Source organism: Haliotis rubra, unplaced genomic scaffold, assembly GCF_003918875.1.
Source record: "Haliotis rubra isolate DU_JTF1 unplaced genomic scaffold, ASM391887v1 Scf416, whole genome shotgun sequence".
Classification (NCBI taxonomy): Eukaryota; Metazoa; Mollusca; class Gastropoda; order Lepetellida; family Haliotidae; genus Haliotis; species Haliotis rubra.
The window spans coordinates 614,162-629,812 of record NW_025767098.1 but is presented as its reverse complement, the minus strand read 5'-3'; the positions used below and the strand labels follow the sequence as shown (position 1 = coordinate 629,812).

Sequence of the window (15,651 nt, the reverse complement as noted above, 5' to 3'; positions counted from 1 at the left end):
ATTTGATATCTCCACACACAAATGATCAGTTACATATATACCACCCATCAAAAGTTTAGACTCACTTAAAGCACTCACAATATGTTATGTGTAAAATATATAAGTGTTTACATTGAGGATGAATTTCTCCACTTACTTGGGGAAACCTTATTCAGATGAATTGCATGAGGATCATGCATCAAATTACTGAAAAGAATGTGCAGATATCTTGCATGTGAACAGCTGCATTTTGGTGTAAAGTTTTGATACGAATTCACCAATTTTCACTGAGTTTCATCATTTATTAAACTCATGACAATAATTTTTTTCAACGTTATGGATTTGTTTTGCAATACATCAGTTCATGTGTAAACAGTATCCTGAAACAGTATGGCATATTTTGCAAAATCTAGTTTTACACAGTTGACTGAAGTAAGTGGCAACATTTACACTAGTGAGTCTAAACTTTTGATGGGTAGTATACATTTGTGGGTGGGGTATGGGGAACAGGTTACAGTTTCACACAATACAGGTCACACAATATATATTCATCTCATTTAACAATGACATTTGTCAGCAGTAAATAAATTCATCGCTATACAGGCATTGCTTTGAACAGCTGATCCAGGCATAAATCAATAATCTCATTGTTAACAACATGAACAAATGGGACCAGTCATAAGTTTTTGACTGGTGGTCGGGGGTTTGGGAGTCATTCCCATTGTACATGCTTCTCCAAGAAATTCATCAACCACTCATCCCGTAGCCATAACTTATGAACAGTCGCATAGATCGCCGAAATTGTTTCGTTTTTGGAAACGTTATTGTCTTTACAAACTAAGATAATTTTTTATTATTTTCATTGTTGGGAAAATATGGTAGTGAGTGCTGAGGGCATTGGTGATATTTTCTCGAGGAACAGTAAATACAGAATATGGAACGATGTTGAACAACTTACGCGTTTAGGGTGTCTGTGATTTCTTGCCATCCATCGGTACGCTGTCGATGGATGGACTTCACTCCACACCCTTTAATGTCTCCGACCATCCTTTCCCACGTTTCTTCAACTCGGGCACGCCCTCCGTTGCCATTGTAAATATAGCAGACGACAACATCCGGCCGGGTCGTTTTTCTTACCTTTATTGACAGAAGAGTTCCAAATTGCCGCTTGTGTGATAAACAAAGAGTACCTTGAGCATACTCAAGCCGACTGTGACTTGTACTCAGCTGAGTACGTGCTCAAAACGTTTTATAACCTCTGCTTGAGTACGATACTCAGCTGAGCGCGATTTTGAGTATGAGCACAAATTTGAGCATGAAATTGAGTTGAGCACGAAAATCTTTTTATAACCTCGGGGCCAGGTATGTTCATTTTTTTATTGGAAACTAATAAAATAAGTGATTTTTGATGATAAATAGAATCTCACCTTCTTGTCTTCTGATATCACATATATCAACATTCGTTGATAAAGTAAACATATCCCTGGCAAGCCTCGGATATTTGTAACTTTGTGAACTCGTGGTGATATATTTGATATCAAAAGACACTCGGTTGAGATTCTCTGTACATTAGCAGGTAATCGAAAGTTGATTGTTATACTGTAAACTGCCAGGCACATGCGTGATTTCACTTCCCCATATGCAAGCAATCTTCACGCAGCATTTTCATCGTGTAATTACTCCTTCCAGCAGTAATTTCATGAGGAAAAGAAAGTGGTTTTCCATGGGTCATATCATTCAATAACGACTGTAATCTGTTAACAATGAATGTTTTAGGGAACTGCTATGACGCAACGGTCAGACAACACGATGTTGTACAGTCGACTTCAAAACTACGGGCAGTATCCTGTAAGTAACAAGTAGTCTTTTACATAGAACAAACGTTTTGGATAACAACGTCTTTTATTCTTGGGAGATATCATATTGACAGTAGATTTTGTATATTGCCCTCACAATGCTATGACGTCATGAACTTGATGACGTCACAATGCTATGGCATCTCTGCACTGTAAGTCTAATGGCAGTACTGTGATCAGGTATGTTCATTTTTTTATTGGAAACTAATAAAATAAGTGATTTTTGATGATAAATAGAATCTCACCTTCGTGTCTTCTGATATCACATACATCAACATTCGTTGATAAAGTAAACATATCCCTGGCAAGCCTCGGATATTTGTAACTTTGTGAACTCGTGGTGATATATTTGATATCAAAAGACACTCGGTTGAGATTCTCTGTACATTAGCAGGTAATCGAAAGTTGATTGTTATACTGTAAACTGCCAGGCACATGCGTGATTTCACTTCCCCATATGCACGCAATCTTCACGCAGCATTTTCATCGTGTAATTACTCCTTCCAGCAGTAATTTCATGAGGAAAAGAAAGTGGTTTTCCATGCGTCATATCATTCAATAGCGACTGTAATCTGTTAACAATGAATGTTTTAGGGAACTGCTATGACGCAACGGTCAGACAACACGATGTTGTACAGTCGACTTCAAAACAACGGGCAGTATCCTGTAAGTAACAAGTAGTCTTTTACATAGAACAAACGTTTTGGATAACAACGTCTTTTATTCTTGGGAGATATCATATTGACAGTAGATTTTGTATATTGCCCTCACAATGCTATGACGTCATGAACTTGATGACGTCACAATGCTATGGCATCTCTGCACTGTAAGTCTAATGGCAGTACTGTGATCAGGTATGTTCATTTTTATTGGAAAACTAATAAAATAAGTAATTTTTGATGATAAATAGAATCTCACCTTCTTGTCTTCTGATATCACATATATCAACATTCGTTGATAAAGTAAACATATCCCTGGCAAGCCTCGGATATTTGTAACTTTCTAAACTCGTGGTGATATATTTGATATCAAAAGACACTCGGTTGAGATTCTCTGTACATTAGCAGGTAATCGAAAGTTGATTGTTATACTGTAAACTGCCAGGCACATGCGTGATTTCACTTCCCCATATGCACGCAATCTTCACGCAGCATTTTCATCGTGTAATTACTCCTTCCAGCAGTAATTTCATGAGGAAAAGAAAGTGGTTTTCCATGGGTCATATCATTCAATAACGACTGTAATCTGTTAACAATGAATGTTTTAGGGAACTGCTATGACGCAACGGTCAGACAACACGATGTTGTACAGTCGACTTCAAAACAACGGGCAGTATCCTGTAAGTAACAAGTAGTCTATTACATAGAACAAACCTTTTGGATAGCAACGTCTTTTATTCCTAGGAGATATCATGTTTTATTACCCATGTGGTCAAGGTATGGATAGTTGCATACTAATCTCGTACGTCACACGAGTGTCTTATCGCGTTGACCTGTGTCGTAACGACTTGACCTGAGATTATAACGATTTGATTGGATAACCGATGACCTCTCAATTGGGTCACATTCTGACGTAACTATTTTTTCATTCTTAACAAACACGTGAATTCATTCATTCTACAACTTAAATGCATTGTTGGAATGTAAACATGGCGAACGTTGACGTGTCGCTGTTTAATTGTGAGTCGAACTGAGACATTATATCCGTTGAAAAACATAAACGCAATGTTTCCACTAGCGATGTTAGTCGAATGAAGCAACTGCAAACAATTAAACGGGGTGCTACGGAGTAGTTTACTGTAGGAGGCTGTACGAGGCGATGGCAACTGACATGCATCGTGACGTCGGTTACCAAGGCAGTGACGTCATTACAGTGTGACGTCATGCAAATATTGTACTACTGTACAAAACTCTTCCGCAACCTCTTTATGAAACCGGTTTCGGTTTGAAACCACAAAATAACAAAAATACGCTATTTTGTCAGTTTAATGCATGTAAGAAGTGGGTAATGAAATAAAATACCACACTCGGGTCTCATTACATACAGATTATATACGAAACTCGTGACCTTTCCTATGGTTTCTGACCTCGCTTTCGCTCGGTCAGTTACCATAGGAAGGACACTCGATTCGTATAATTCGTATGTAATGAGACCTCGTGTAGTATTCTCTATGACAGTAGATTTTGTATTTTGCCCTCACAATGCTATGACGTCATGAACTTGATGACGTCACAATGCTATGACATCGCTGCACTGTAAGTCTAATGGCAGTACTGCGATCAGATATGTTCATTTTTTGTTTGAAACTAATGAAGAGTGATTTCCATTATCTCACCCTCGTGTCTTCTGATATCAAATATATCAACACTCGTTGATAAAGTAAACATATCCCTGGCAAACCTAGGATATTTGTAACTTTATCAATTCGTGGTGATATATTTGATATCTAAAACAATCGGTTTAGATTCTCTGTGATTCTTAGCAGGTAATCGAAAGTTGATTGTTATACTGTAAACTGCCAGGCACATGCGTGATTTCACATCCCCATATGCACGCAATCTTCACGCAGCATTTTCATCGTGTAATTACTCCTTCCAACACGTGCACCGCAAAACATAATCGTCTTATTCTTCTATACTTTATTAGTATTTTGTTGACAGTTTCATTTAGTGTTGATACTTAGTATAGCGAGGACATACAATAGTGAACACCATTTGGATACAATGACATACAATGGTCCACACCATCTAGATACGATGACATACAATGGTCCACACCATCCAGATACGATGACATGCAATGGTCCACTCCATCCACGATGGTGTCTTTTACATAGAACAAACGTTTTGGATAACAACGTCTTTTATTCTTGGGAGATATCATATTGACAGTAGATTTTGTATATTGCCCTCACAATGCTATGACGTCATGAACTTGATGACGTCACAATGCTATGGCATCTCTGCACTGTAAGTCTAATGGCAGTACTGTGATCAGGTATGTTCATTTTTTTATTGGAAACTAATAAAATAAGTGATTTTTGATGATAAATAGAATCTCACCTTCGTGTCTTCTGATATCACATATATCAACATTCGTTGATAAAGTAAACATATCCCTGGCAAGCCTCGGATATTTGTAACTTTGTGAACTCGTGGTGATATATTTGATATCAAAAGACACTCGGTTGAGATTCTCTGTACATTAGCAGGTAATCGAAAGTTGATTGTTATACTGTAAACTGCCAGGCACATGCGTGATTTCACTTCCCCATATGCACGCAATCTTCACGCAGCATTTTCATCGTGTAATTACTCCTTCCAGCAGTAATTTCATGAGGAAAAGAAAGTGGTTTTCCATGCGTCATATCATTCAATAACGACTGTAATCTGTTAACAATGAATGTTTTAGGGAACTGCTATGACGCAACGGTCAGACAACACGATGTTGTACAGTCGACTTCAAAACAACGGGCAGTATCCTGTAAGTAACAAGTAGTCTTTTACATAGAACAAACGTTTTGGATAACAACGTCTTTTATTCCTAGGAGATATCATATTGACAGTAGATTTTGTATATTGCCCTCACATTGCTATGACGTCATGAACTTGATGACGTCACAATGCTATGGCATCTCTGCACTGTAAGTCTAATGGCAGTACTGTGATCAGGTATGTTCATTTTTATTGGAAACTAATAAAATAAGTAATTTTTGATGATAAATAGAATCTCACCTTCGTGTCTTCTGATATCACATATATCAACATTCGTTGATAAAGTAAACATATCCCTGGCAAGCCTCGGATATTTGTAACTTTGTGAACTCGTGGTGATATATTTGATATCAAAAGACACTCGGTTGAGATTCTCTGTACATTAGCAGGTAATCGAAAGTTGATTGTTATACTGTAAACTGCCAGGCACATGCGTGATTTCACTTCTCCATATGCACGCAATCTTCACGCAGCATTTTCATCATGTAATTACTCCTTCCAACAGTAATTTCATGAGGAAAAGAAAGTGGTTTTCCATGGGTCATATCATTCAATAACGACTGTAATCTGTTAACAATGAATGTTTTAGGGAACTGCTATGACGCAACGGTCAGACAACACGATGTTGTACAGTCGACTTCAAAACAACGGGCAGTATCCTGTAAGTAACAAGTAGTCTATTACATAGAACAAACCTTTTGGATAGCAACGTCTTTTATTCCTAGGAGATATCATGTTTTATTACCCATGTGGTCAAGGTATGGATAGTTGCATACTAATCTCGCACGTCACACGAGTGTCTTATCGCGTTGACCTGTGTCGTAACGACTTGACCTGAGATTATAACGATTTGATTGGATAACCGATGACCTCTCAATTGGGTCACATTCTGACGTAACTATTTTCATTCTTAACAAACACGTGAATTCATTCATTCTACAACTTAAATGCATTGTTGGAATGTAAACATGGCGAACGTTGCCGTGTCGCTGTTTAATTGTGAGTCGAACTGAGACATTATATCCGTTGAAAAACATAAACGCCAATGTTTCCACTAGCGATGTTAGTCGAATGAAGCAACTGCAAACAATTAAGCGGGTGCTACGGAGTAGTTTACTGTAGGAGGCTGTAACGAGGCGATGGCAACTGACATGCATCGTGACGTCGGTTACCAAGGCAGTGACGTCATTACAGTGTGGCGTCATGCAAATATTGTACTACTGTACAAAACTCTTCCGCAACCTCTTTATGAAACCGGTTTCGGTTTGAAACCACAAAATAACAAAAATACGCTATTTTGTCAGTTTAATGCATGTAAGAAGTGGGTAATAAATAAAATACCACACTCGAGTTTCATTACATACGAATTATACGAAACTCGTGACCTTCCTATGGTTTCTGACCTCGCTTTCGCTTGGTCAGTTACCATAGGAAGGACACTCGTTTCGTATAATTCGTATGTAATGAGACCTTGTGTAGTATTCTCTATGACAGTAGATTTTGTATTTTGCCCTCACAATGCTATGACGTCATGAACTTGATGACGTCACAATGCTATGACATCGCTGCACTGTAAGTCTAATGGCAGTACTGCGATCAGATATGTTCATTTTTGTTTGAAACTAATGAAGAGTGATTTCCATTATCTCACCCTCCTTCAGTCTTCTGATATCAAATATATCAACACTCGTTGATAAAGTAAACATATCCCTGGCAAACCTAGGATATTTGTAACTTTATCAATTCGTGGTGATATATTTGATATCTAAAGACAATCGGTTTAGATTCTCTGTGATTCTTAGCAGGTAATCGAAAGTTGATTGTTATACTGTAAACTGCCAGGCACATGCGTGATTTCACATCCCCATATGCACGCAATCTTCACGCAGCATTTTCATCGTGTAATTACTCCTTCCAACACGTGCATGAGGAAAACATAATCGTCTTATTCTTCTATGCTTTATTAGTATTTTGTTGACAGTTTCATTTAGTGTTGATACTTAGTATAACAATGAATACAATAGTGAACACCATTTGGATACAATGACATACAACGGTCCACACCATCTAGATACGATGACATACAATGGTCCACACCATCCAGATACGATGACATGCAATGGTCCACTCCATCCACGATGGTGTCTTTTACATAGAACAAACGTTTTGGATAACAACGTCTTTTATTCTTGGGAGATATCATATTGACAGTAGATTTTGTATATTGCCCTCACAATGCTATGACGTCATGAACTTGATGACGTCACAATGCTATGGCATCTCTGCACTGTAAGTCTAATGGCAGTACTGTGATCAGGTATGTTCATTTTTTTATTGGAAACTAATAAAATAAGTGATTTTTGATGATAAATAGAATCTCACCTTCGTGTCTTCTGATATCACATATATCAACATTCGTTGATAAAGTAAACATATCCCTGGCAAGCCTCGGATATTTGTAACTTTGTGAACTCGTGGTGATATATTTGATATCAAAAGACACTCGGTTGAGATTCTCTGTACATTAGCAGGTAATCGAAAGTTGATTGTTATACTGTAAACTGCCAGGCACATGCGTGATTTCACTTCCCCATATGCACGCAATCTTCACGCAGCATTTTCATCGTGTAATTACTCCTTCCAGCAGTAATTTCATGAGGAAAAGAAAGTGGTTTTCCATGCGTCATATCATTCAATAACGACTGTAATCTGTTAACAATGAATGTTTTAGGGAACTGCTATGACGCAACGGTCAGACAACACGATGTTGTACAGTCGACTTCAAAACAACGGGCAGTATCCTGTAAGTAACAAGTAGTCTTTTACATAGAACAAACGTTTTGGATAACAACGTCTTTTATTCCTAGGAGATATCATATTGACAGTAGATTTTGTATATTGCCCTCACAATGCTATGACGTCATGAACTTGATGACGTCACAATGCTATGGCATCTCTGCACTGTAAGTCTAATGGCAGTACTGTGATCAGGTATGTTCATTTTTTTATTGGAAACTAATAAAATAAGTGATTTTTGATGATAAATAGAATCTCACCTTCGTGTCTTCTGATATCACATATATCAACATTCGTTGATAAAGTAAACATATCCCTGGCAAGCCTCGGATATTTGTAACTTTGTGAACTCGTGGTGATATATTTGATATCAAAAGACACTCGGTTGAGATTCTCTGTACATTAGCAGGTAATCGAAAGTTGATTGTTATACTGTAAACTGCCAGGCACATGCGTGATTTCACTTCCCCATATGCACGCAATCTTCACGCAGCATTTTCATCGTGTAATTACTCCTTCCAGCAGTAATTTCATGAGGAAAAGAAAGTGGTTTTCCATGGGTCATATCATTCAATAACGACTGTAATCTGTTAACAATGAATGTTTTAGGGAACTGCTATGACGCAACGGTCAGACAACACGATGTTGTACAGTCGACTTCAAAACAACGGGCAGTATCCTGTAAGTAACAAGTAGTCTATTACATAGAACAAACCTTTTGGATAGCAACGTCTTTTATTCCTAGGAGATATCATGTTTTATTACCCATGTGGTCAAGGTATGGATAGTTGCATACTAATCTCGTACGTCACACGAGTGTCTTATCGCGTTGACCTGTGTCGTAACGACTTGACCTGAGATTATAACGATTTGATTGGATAACCGATGACCTCTCAATTGGGTCACATTCTGACGTAACTATTTTTTCATTCTTAACAAACACGTGAATTCATTCATTCTACAACTTAAATGCATTGTTGGAATGTAAACATGGCGAACGTTGCCGTGTCGCTGTTTAATTGTGAGTCGAACTGAGACATTATATCCGTTGAAAAACATAAACGCAATGTTTCCACTAGCGATGTTAGTCGAATGAAGCAACTGCAAACAATTAAACGGGGTGCTACGGAGTAGTTTACTGTAGGAGGCTGTACGAGGCGATGGCAACTGACATGCATCGTGACGTCGGTTACCAAGGCAGTGACGTCATTACAGTGTGACGTCATGCAAATATTGTACTACTGTACAAAACTCTTCCGCAACCTCTTTATGAAACCGGTTTCGGTTTGAAACCACAAAATAACAAAAATACGCTATTTTGTCAGTTTAATGCATGTAAGAAGTGGGTAATAAATAAAATACCACACTCGGTCTCATTACATACGAATTATACGAAACTCGTGACCTTCCTATGGTTTCTGACCTCGCTTTCGCTCGGTCAGTTACCATAGGAAGGACACTCGTTCGTATAATTCGTAATAATGAACCTAAATAATATTCTCTATGACAGTAGATTTTGTATTTTGCCCTCACAATGCTATGACGTCATGAACTTGATGACGTCACAATGCTATGACATCGCTGCACTGTAAGTCTAATGGCAGTACTGCGATCAGATATGTTCATTTTTTGTTTGAAACTAATGAAGAGTGATTTCCATTATCTCACCCTCGTGTCTTCTGATATCAAATATATCAACACTCGTTGATAAAGTAAACATATCCCTGGCAAACCTAGGATATTTGTAACTTTATCAATTCGTGGTGATATATTTGATATCTAAAGACAATCGGTTTAGATTCTCTGTGATTCTTAGCAGGTAATCGAAAGTTGATTGTTATACTGTAAACTGCCAGGCACATGCGTGATTTCACATCCCCATATGCACGCAATCTTCACGCAGCATTTTCATCGTGTAATTACTCCTTCCAACACGTGCACCGCAAAACATAATCGTCTTATTCTTCTATACTTTATTAGTATTTTGTTGACAGTTTCATTTAGTGTTGATACTTAGTATAGCGAGGACATACAATAGTGAACACCATTTGGATACAATGACATACAATGGTCCACACCATCTAGATACGATGACATACAATGGTCCACACCATCCAGATACGATGACATGCAATGGTCCACTCCATCCACGATGGTGTGCCATGAGATGGAATGTTCCTCACAATCTGGGCAAGATGTTATTATACACTGAAGTTGTAGAACTTGACCGTTGGACCAAGCGCTACCGTCTTGCTCCTACCCTGAAGCAATATACGTATCTTTGAAGAATGTTTTGTGCAGGCAGTGTAAAAACTGATGCCCAAGAGATTGAGTTTCTACACACAAACTAACTAGTTTCCCAACAATACTCCTCGTTACATATCGTTGTTTTACTACGAGTGAATGTCGAAATGGATTAATTGCGATATTTAATGTGGACGAGAGCAGTAACGTATTTATCACTCACTTAATTCTCCGCATCATCTTATGTAATGTTGACAAAAAGTGTTAAGTATTCAATGTGAAACAAAACAAGACAACATCAAATGTTATATATAATTAACTAGGTTCATAATTCAAAACAAATTACTGCATATTACGTTCACCGGCCTTACACGAACGAGTACTACATTCAATGACAGTGCAATGGCAATACAAAATGAAATAGTGGTTGTTATAGCAACGAAGTCAGGGATCGTATTATTCGCCTTTCTCTCAACGTTACTTTGGATTTAATTAGCCAGAGTATGTTCATGTCCCACGAAAGTCCGTTATATGATATCTGCATCCTAACCAGAGAGATCGCGTCCATGCTTGACAGGTTTATTGCACATAACATTACAGGTAGGGAACTACTACTTAGACTTTCCAACACAAGATACACCAGCCTTGTCGTCAACAGCGACAGTGTTGTGCAGGGGTGTAGCATTTAGCCCTTGTTAAGATTATATTTAGACACGATTTCATTTGACATAGCCAGACATCAATGTCGTGACGATACAACACTTCAGTCAGAATAAGCCAACAAATGTACAGATTACAGACTGAAGACCAACACAAGTCATACAAAAATAGGTGTCAGCTCCCATTGATACAATCAATGGACGGCTAGGCGTGGCAACATTAGTTTCCACAAAAACTGGTTCTAGGTATAAATATACCCGACCACGACAGCCAACATGACGATGTAAACATGACGTGACACGCAGCTAGTGGCGTATGCCACCGTCTACCGGTGTTGTGTGCCTATCACATGTCTATTAAAGGCAAAACAGTGTTTCAACTCCCGCATTTTGGGTACTTATAAATTTTAACAAAGACAGAATGAAACAACGAAAATAGTTTGCTATGTGTCATACCCATCAAACCAGGATTACTTGGATCTCCCATGACATATAAGGGTAGATCAGGGTCGATATGAAGGCAGCAGGGGGGGAATGACAAGGTATACGTGTAGACAGTGTGGCGTCAACTTCGTATACAGCGGCTGTATTCCTGCAACCGTCAAATTAGTATAAAATATATTATAATTTCAGAATATGGTATTTGTGTGAACCTTCGTTGACATTCTGACCACAGCGGCCTCTACCAATAGGTGGTAATAGCATGGCAGTCATCAGATAGTCAGTGTCAGTGGAACGGGACGGATACGCTCATACCAAAAAGGTTGCAGCAGCCATTAGGATTCCGGTTACATAATTTAATTTGGTTGAAATTGGTAAAAAGACACGAAAAATGGTAAATTGAATATGCGTAGGTACTTATGTGGAGAGACAGACTAAACATTCTTAATTACCAGTATATGAGCACTTACCGGTGTTTGATACCTCAGTTTAAATCAATACACATCCTGGTCTGATTCGCCACCATACCGTCACTGTAGAAGGGACATCGCCATCTTTCTATCCCCCTCTGTAACACGTCACTGCACGTTGCTCGCTCATGTCTATATGAGTGGTTTGTCCATGTGTTTGTTGTTCTGAGCGCCATTAGCGGCTGTCTCATGACGTTATGACGTTCTACTCCAACTCCAAACGAGGATGTTATTGTGAATAAGTCCAGAGTATTTCACATAATGGGGTTTAATTCCCAACATAATCCAGGACCATGCAACAAGGTGCCAAACTTCACATATCAAACTAGAAGTGAACCCAACCTGATGTATATACTTATCACTCATATGCATTCTCTATATTTGTGTGGCCTTTCTCACAGAAACTAAACGTTACACATGTTACTTATAGGTGGAGTCCAGTGGAGAAATGAAAGGACTACCTGATGACAGAATTCTACGGATATTTTGGATGACTGGGTGCCCTTTGTTTCCGCGTCCAAGAATGGGTATAGCTGTGTGTGTCGTAGGAAGTGAAAAGGTAGGAGCATTCCAGTCAAGCAGGAGTCAGAATGGACTCTGTCGACATGCAGAAGAAGAATTGATGCAACAATTAAATATAGACCTTAAAAGTGGAACATTAGAACATAAATTAAGAAAATCAGGAACTACCAAAATTGAAATATTTCAGAATTATAGCCCATGTGGGGCCTGCGCTAAACCCATTAGCGTCTTTCTGGGCAGACTAAAAAAGGTCTACCCCAATGTCACGTTACACATTCATTTTGTGTGTATATACAAGATATTTTGGAACAAGAAAGGACCGGGACCACACTTTATTACACCAGAAGAGCACACACAAAACCTTGAAGGGTTGTTACATCTTGAAGCAAATGGAATACAGATGCAACCATTCACTTCACAAACATGGGCAAATCTATCGGACATACGTATGTCTGACACAAATAGGTCAGACTATGTAGCTGGAGATTATCCTGGATGGTATGGGCACCACAGCCGAGAAGTGGCTGATAAAAAAACCGCTGAAACCTTTCTTAGATTATTTCCTTCAGAAAGCCCACCTATTCTATGAGCGAGAACTTCGAAAGCTCAAACAGGTTGCAAAAGAATGTATTTTAGGCGTTTCAGTTCTAGAAACGTTTGTTACATGGCACATACGACTTCCAGAAACATACACCCTGCGGAACATTGTCAACTCGTGGGTTTTCTTGACCCAACCTGTATTCGGGATTTTAACCAACGAGATATGAAACTGTTCAATTGTTTACTGATTTGATTTCTGTCTCATCCCTTTTCACTTTCTTTAGCCGTGCCCTTTGAAGGTCAATATGAAAGTCAACTGAAGGTGCTTCAGAACAGCTGATGCTATTGGTTATTTCATAAACCAGCTACTTTGTCCTTTAGCGATAAGGAGTCACTGTCTGTCATAGGTAAGACACCAGCAGGTAACACTAGGTCTGCCATCATAATGTGTCACCACCAGGTAACACTAGGTCTGACACCATAACGTGTCACCACCAGGTAAAACCAGGACTGACACCATAATGTGTCACCACCAGGTAACACCATGTCTGCCATCATAATGTGTCACCACCAGGTAACACCATGTCTGCCATCATAATGTGTCACCACCAGGTAACACCATGTCTGCCATCATAATGTGTCACCACCAGGTAACACTAGGTCTGCCATCATAACGTGTCACCACCAGGTAACACTAGGACTGCCATCATAATGTGTCACCACCAGGTAACACTAGGTCTGCCATCATAATGTGTCACCACCAGGTAACACTAGGACTGCCATCATAAAGTGTCACCACCATGTAACACTAAGTCTGCCATCATAATGTGTCACCATGTAACACTAGGACTGCCATCATAAAGAGTCACCACCGTGTAACACTAGGTCTGCCATCATAATGTGTCACCACCGTGTAACACTAGGTCTGCCATCATAATGTGTCACCAGGTAACACTAGGTCTCCCATCTTAATGTGTCCATATTCTATCACGACAGTTGTATAGAGATGTCCGTCAGAACATGATATCACTGGATATCATTAGAATGTCATTGACACATCTGTATGTGAATAACATGTGTTATACAGACACATATGATAATTTGAGAGGCCCTTCATTATACTCATGATTTATCCATCATTCAAATAATACCAAAGAATGTACTGTATTTATCTATGTGGAACATACAACAGCAACATGTAATCAGATGCGGATAAGCTTGATATACTCTTGATGACACCAGATTACTTGTAAATAATTTCAGATGGTTTGTTTTACACTTGTATATGAAGCTTATCTCTACCATTTGTATATATTAGAACAGGAATAAACTTCCCACTTTTGTGAAGGTTATTGTTTAAACGACAGCTTCAATTCTTAATGTTTTAACCCTGATATTACCCTGCTGTGTAGTTAACTGGCTTCTCCACCAAATCGATTGAAGTCCAATACACTGAAAACAACGTATATACTCATATTTGTATATGTATGCCTCTCAGTCCATACTCTGTACATCACCTGATAACGATGTTAGAACCTCCCCTGAAATGTCGCTCTAATTTTAATTTAGACGTTGTTCGTCCATATATCTAAACCTTCTTTTGTACTCCCACTTCTAAATGCCTCTCAAAGAATTTTATGTTATCGTGTGTGATGATAAAAACCGTTAGTGCTCACCATGGTTACGCTAAAATCCCCAATACCAAAATACCTTAACTTTCATTAATCTTTGCACTTAGTAAACCCACTTTGTATCTACCACCAAGACCGACACGTGGCTCAAAATGCAACGTCAAGACTACTTTCCGACATGGACACACTTTGTTGGCGTACTTAAAAGCCTACAGCAGACCTCGACATGTCACATCGTGTGTTTACAATGACAGCCATTGTGGCGGGATGAGATTTAGATCAGGGTATAGATATTGTAACGTGATGATAAACACTGTTTGGGATGTACAGTTTGTAATACTGAGTCAAAAAAAGAAACTTCACATTCTTTCTTCAGGGCACTATAAAAGAACAAGAGATGGTAAGATGGTTAAATTGTTATTATTTCATTGCTGAGATCTGTGTGATGTACTCGATACACTGACAGTGCCATAATCAGTTCCAATAGGCTACACCGCCGTTCCAAAATATCGTGTATGGCCGCCCCGCGCATTCACCACTGCCAAACACCGTCTCCTCATCGACTGACTGATGCTTGTGAACACGTGGTTGGGGATTCTGCGCCATTGCTCTTGCAAGGCAGAGCCAAGTTCCTGCAAATTCTGAGGTTGGTTCTTACGACCACGAAGCCTTCTCCCAAGTGCATCCCAAACGTGCTCTATCGGATTAAGGTCAGGGGACCTCGATGGCCAGTCCATGACGTTGATTCCGGCGTTTTGAAGGAAATTTCGTGTCAACATCGCGTTATGCGGCCGAGCATTATCATGCTGGAACTGTAGACCTGGGCCATGAGCCGTCATGAAAGGAACGAGTTCAGGGGTGAGCACCTGGTCGCGGTAAGCAGCAGCTGTGAGGTTTCCACGGATGACCAGAAGTCGGGAACGGTTGTTCCCACAGAAAGCACCCCACACCATGCAACTTCCGCCCCCGAATCTGTTGACTTCCTGTACACAACATTGGGCATACCGTTCACGACGTCG

At 39.2% G+C, this 15,651-nt stretch overlaps 1 protein-coding gene across 7 annotated transcripts in view; it reads left to right on the top strand.

Annotated features, from left to right (window-relative positions):
* Positions 1-15,651, top strand: part of LOC124288358 — a 163,043-nt gene that overhangs the window by 31,644 nt on the left and 115,748 nt on the right. For 3 of the 7 annotated variants that reach the window (XM_046724866.1, XM_046724863.1, XM_046724865.1), the window contains 8 exons: positions 1,756-1,827; positions 2,430-2,501; positions 3,103-3,174; positions 5,247-5,318; positions 5,919-5,990; positions 8,061-8,132; positions 8,735-8,806; positions 12,370-13,959. In XM_046724866.1, coding sequence (XP_046580822.1) covers positions 1,756-1,827; positions 2,430-2,501; positions 3,103-3,174; positions 5,247-5,318; positions 5,919-5,990; positions 8,061-8,132; positions 8,735-8,806; positions 12,370-13,050 — 1,185 coding nt within the window. In that variant the 3' untranslated portion in view covers positions 13,051-13,959. Of the gene's footprint in view, positions 1-1,755; positions 1,828-2,429; positions 2,502-3,102; positions 3,175-5,246; positions 5,319-5,918; positions 5,991-8,060; positions 8,133-8,734; positions 8,807-12,369; positions 14,468-15,651 lie in introns of those variants that run through there. The other 4 variants (XM_046724868.1, XM_046724867.1, XM_046724864.1 and 1 more) reach the window with 4 other exon arrangements.